Source organism: Cyprinodon variegatus, unplaced genomic scaffold, assembly GCF_000732505.1.
Source record: "Cyprinodon variegatus isolate N-32 unplaced genomic scaffold, C_variegatus-1.0 Scaffold1706, whole genome shotgun sequence".
Taxonomy (NCBI): Eukaryota; Metazoa; Chordata; class Actinopteri; order Cyprinodontiformes; family Cyprinodontidae; genus Cyprinodon; species Cyprinodon variegatus.
The window spans coordinates 53,056-57,538 of NW_015152159.1; the positions used below are offsets into that span (position 1 = coordinate 53,056).

The 4,483-nt window shown below is 47.4% G+C and overlaps 1 protein-coding gene across 1 annotated transcript in view; it reads right to left on the reverse strand.

Moving 5' to 3' along the window:
* Window positions 1-4,483, reverse strand: part of LOC107104357 (anion exchange protein 2-like) — a 26,279-nt gene that overhangs the window by 16,963 nt on the left and 4,833 nt on the right. The window contains exons 4-6 of the mRNA XM_015404347.1: window positions 1,293-1,399; window positions 342-522; window positions 107-242 (exon numbers count right to left, since the gene is read on the reverse strand). Coding sequence (XP_015259833.1) covers window positions 107-242; window positions 342-522; window positions 1,293-1,399 — 424 coding nt within the window. The remainder of the gene's footprint in view (window positions 1-106; window positions 243-341; window positions 523-1,292; window positions 1,400-4,483) is intronic.

Genomic DNA, 4,483 nt, shown 5'->3' on the forward strand with positions numbered 1-4,483 from the left:
GACAGACGGATGGATGGATGTCAGGCGGATGGATGGATGGATGGATGGATGATGGATGATGATGGATGTCAGGCGGATGGATGTACGGGTGGAGGAAGGTTCCTACCTGTGCGGCAGCAGCAGAGTCCTCAGCAGCTCCACTCCATGTTCTCCTCTCAGCTGACCTGAGGCCACCATCTGCTCCACCATCTGCTGGGCGATTCCAGGCAGAGTCTTCTGCTGAAGGTCCAGGAGGACGGCGCCTGGAACCACAGTTAGAACCTTCTAGAACCAAGCAAACAGATACTCCTCTGGGATCTGGATCAGAACCACCCGTCCACCAGTAGAACCTTCCTCCTCACCTTGGGAAAGGACCTTCTGGAGCTCCATCAGGGGGTGGAAGGACAGCGCGGCGATGTGAGGTCTCCTCCACTGCTCCGTCTCCTCCTCCACATCCTCCTCCAATCGGATCCAGCGACCCGTCTCCCTCCAGTGTAGGTCCTGGTTCTGGTCCATCTCCAGCTCCTTCAACTCCACCAACATCTGAAACACAAACACATGACATGACTGGAGGTCCTGATGAAGATCCTGAAGGTCTGAAGTCCAGCTGAGGATCATCATGTTCTCACATCAGAACCAGAACCAGAACCAGAACTAGGGGAAGCAGCAGCTGTACCTTATTCTGCCCTCTCCTCAGGTCCAAACTCAGCATCCTGATGAGCAGAACAACTGAGCCCAGAGGAGGCAGAGCCAGAACTTTAGCACCTGCAGAGGTCCAGCCCACCATCAGCCATTGGCTCCCATTAACAGGATCCAGTTAGTCCCAATCCTGCTGGATTAACTGGTTTCATATTTCAGTTCTTTGTTCTGGTTCTGTTCCCAGCAGACCTCCTGATCCGCCTGAAGCAGCTGAACTCAGAGTTTAAACCGAGAACATCTTCAGGAACACCTCTGGTCTGGCTTCATCACGACTCGAACCACAGGCTGAACCTACAAGTCCAAACATGGTCCATGTCCTGGGTCTAAAGCTCAGAACCCTGTGTGTGTGACTGTCCCCCTGGTGGGGACAGCCTGGTCCTGATGGACAGCTGGAGACATCTTCCAGCTCTTGCTTTAGCTCATCATAAAGGACGACGTTCAACCTCAGAGGTTCCTCCTGGACTGGGAGCCCAGTGCCAGGGCCTCTGGGAGTACTGGGAGAAGGACAGGGACGTCAGGAGGGCCTGAAGGACTAAAGCAGGAAGCGTAGCGTGTCCCCATAGCTGTTAGCATGTTAGGCTCCGCCCCTCTGACCTCATCAATCAGCCACCCACCTGAAGGTCGCTGAAGTCGCTGAGCTGATCTCTGGCCAGGATTGATCCTCTGGAGCCCCGCCTCACCGGGGGACGCTGGACAGGTGAGACGTCATCCGACCTGTGAACTGAGGGGGCGGAGTCAGAAGAGCCAAAACATGCAGCTGGTTTGGATTTGTTCACCTGTCCCCCCCCCCCATCCTAGTTCCTCTCTGCCGATTCACTAAAATAATAAATAAATGATAAGTATAAATGAAACATTAGAGTTTTAATAATCTATTATTTTAAATTAAAAGTTTGACATAAAAACATCAGTAAAGTTATCTGAACTTTAATTTTGAAGTACTGTCAGAAATGATTGACATTTGATGTCAGTGTTTGATGTCAGTGTTTGATGTCAGTGTTTGATGTCAGTGTTTGATGGTGAATTAATACCTTTTGAGATGAAAGTAGCAGCAGATTAGTGAACTTTTTGAAGAGTTTCAGGCTCCGTGATATTACTGCGCATGCCCAACATTTCGTTGCCTGTTTTGGCCTATTTTTGCTTTGGCACCACAGCGCCACTTACAGGCCTGGCATACATTTTGCAGCGTTTTCATGCATTCGTGTGGACGATCACATTTATTTTACGTCTCCGTCTTTATGACAAACGTTCTGGAAAACATTAGCGTTTCGTGTTCGTTTGACTTTGTGTGGACGGGGCCTCAGTCTGGCTTTAGAGCTCATCATAGCACTGAAACAGCTCTGGTGAAAGTCACTAATGATATTCTCATGGCCTCAGATAATGGACTTGTATCTGTGCTCGTCCTGTTGGATCTCAGTGCTGCATTTGATCCAGTTGATCAGAATATTCTTTTAGAAAGACTTGAATATTTTGTTGGAATTAAAGGAACAGCACTAGACTGGTTTAAATCTGATCTATCTGATCGAATTCAGTTTGTTCATGTTAATGATAGATCTTCCTCATGCTCAAAGGTTACCTGTGGAGCACCACAGGGATCAGTGCTAGGACCAATTCTCTTTACTTTATACATGCTCCCAATCGGTAGAGTTATTAGACAGCATGGGATTAATTTCCACTGTTATGCTGATGATACCCAGCTATATCTGTCTATAATCCAGATGAAGCTAACCCATTACATAGATTACAGGCATGTCTGAAGACAGAAAAACCTGGATGACTCTTAACTTTCTGCTTCTGAATGCAGACAAAAGGTTGAAAATAGAACTTGAAGTCTGTCCTCATGGCTCAGAAGGATCTGTCTGCATCAGGGGCCGTTCTAGTCAGGGGCCAACAGGCCCCCTCACTGCAGACGTAGCACTAGAGGAGCCTCTCTGATGAGGCTAATAGCTTCCTTAGTATTTTCTTTCATTTAAAATGAAGCTGAGAGCTTCTGAAGTTTAAAGATTATCACAGTTTTCCTGAAAATGTTCTTTTACACCAAATAAAAAAATCATTAGAATTTCCTATTTTTTTTTCTCTCTCTAATTTGATTTGATGATGGTTTTCATTTGAAGAGATTCCAGGATATTCCAGGGAACAGCCTGTTTGGTCTGTGTGCCTCACAGTTCGGTTGGTCTTTATTGGCTGTAGAGACTGAACCTTTAGGACCTTCTGGCCTGCTGGATGTTCTGCTGGTTCTGATCTTCACCAAGCCGTTTCTGTCCTATGGGGAGAAACGTGAGCTCGGTGATGTCATGGTGACAACCTTCCAGCAGAGCTCTGTTCTCATGGGAACCTCCTGCTCACCACCATCGCTCCGATCCGTCCAATCAGCTCCACGCTCTCAGGTTTCACCAATAATTCCATTTCCAAAATCAGGAGTTTTTCCGCTTCAGTGCTTTCCTGGGAACCGCTGACTCAAAAGGCCAATCAGCTACCAGCACCGGGACAGCTGACTGGGTGCAGGAGAAGGGGGGGGTCAGAAGGTGATGAGTCAGCAGAACTCCAGAACCTTCTGCTCCCGTCATAACCCATTCTGGGTCAGGTGTCTATCTGTTCTTGAGCCTGTGATCCAGACTCGGACCAAGTCAGTGGTTCTGGTCCATCTCAGATTAATATGAAGCTGGCAGCCTCCATGTTTTCACTGAACTGACTGAGTTTTGTGTTCAGAACCACAGCGTTCTACCAGACCTGGCCTTCAGCACCAGTTCTGGACCTCCAATATTCTGAATGAGATCTCATCTGACCCATATAGCCAGAACTATCGCGGTCTGAGTCAGATGTTCTGATGTTTGGGTCAGACAGGTCAACAGAGGAAAAAGCAGAGACTCACTGTTGGATCAGCATCAGAGAAGGGGCCGAGTCCACGGTGGCCCAAAATGTCCGGAACCAGAACCCTCAGAGCAACAATGAACAGAGGCCGTGGGTCTGCTGTGTGGGCCAGCAGCGGGTCACATGAACAACATCCAATGTTCACTGTCCAAGGGGCCGGTTCTGACCCGGTTATGCCCCACAGAACCGGATTAGGAACATGAACCTTCTAAACTTCTAAAGACCTCACTGAGTCCTTATGCAGGTTCTGATCCTGTGAGAACTTTCTATGTAAGCAGTGGAGGTTAGAACAGAAAAGCCCTTTATGAACAGTCTGAGATCCCCTAAGAATCCTTTAGAATGCCCATCAGAACCCCTTAGAATCCCTTAGAATCCCTCATAACCCCTCAGAACCACTTAGAACCCCTTAGAATCCCTTATAAGCACTTAGAACCCATTAGAATCCCTTACAACCACCCAGAACTCCTTAGAATCCCTTATAAGCACTCAGAACCCATTAGAATCCCTTATGACACCTTAGAACCACTTAGAACTCTTTAGAGCCCCTTATAACCCCTTAGAACCACTTGTAACGCCTAGAATCACTTAGAACCCCTTGGAACCCTTTAGAACCCCTTATAACCACTCAGAACCCCTTAGAACCCCCCAGAATCCCTTAGAACCACTTATAACCACTTATAACCCCTATAACGCCTTCCACAAAAAAACACAGGTGAATCTTGACAACGAAATGTCGATTACCTGGTTACCAGTGTAAAAGAGCTAAGACCTTATTCCTGCACAATAAATGTTTTCTATAACTAAGAGCTAAGAGCTAGCCATATACAGGGTAAAGAGTATATACACTCACCGGCCACTTTATTAGGTACACCTGTCCAACTGCTCGTTAACACTTAATTTCTCAGCAGCCAATCACATGGCGGCAACTCAGTGCATT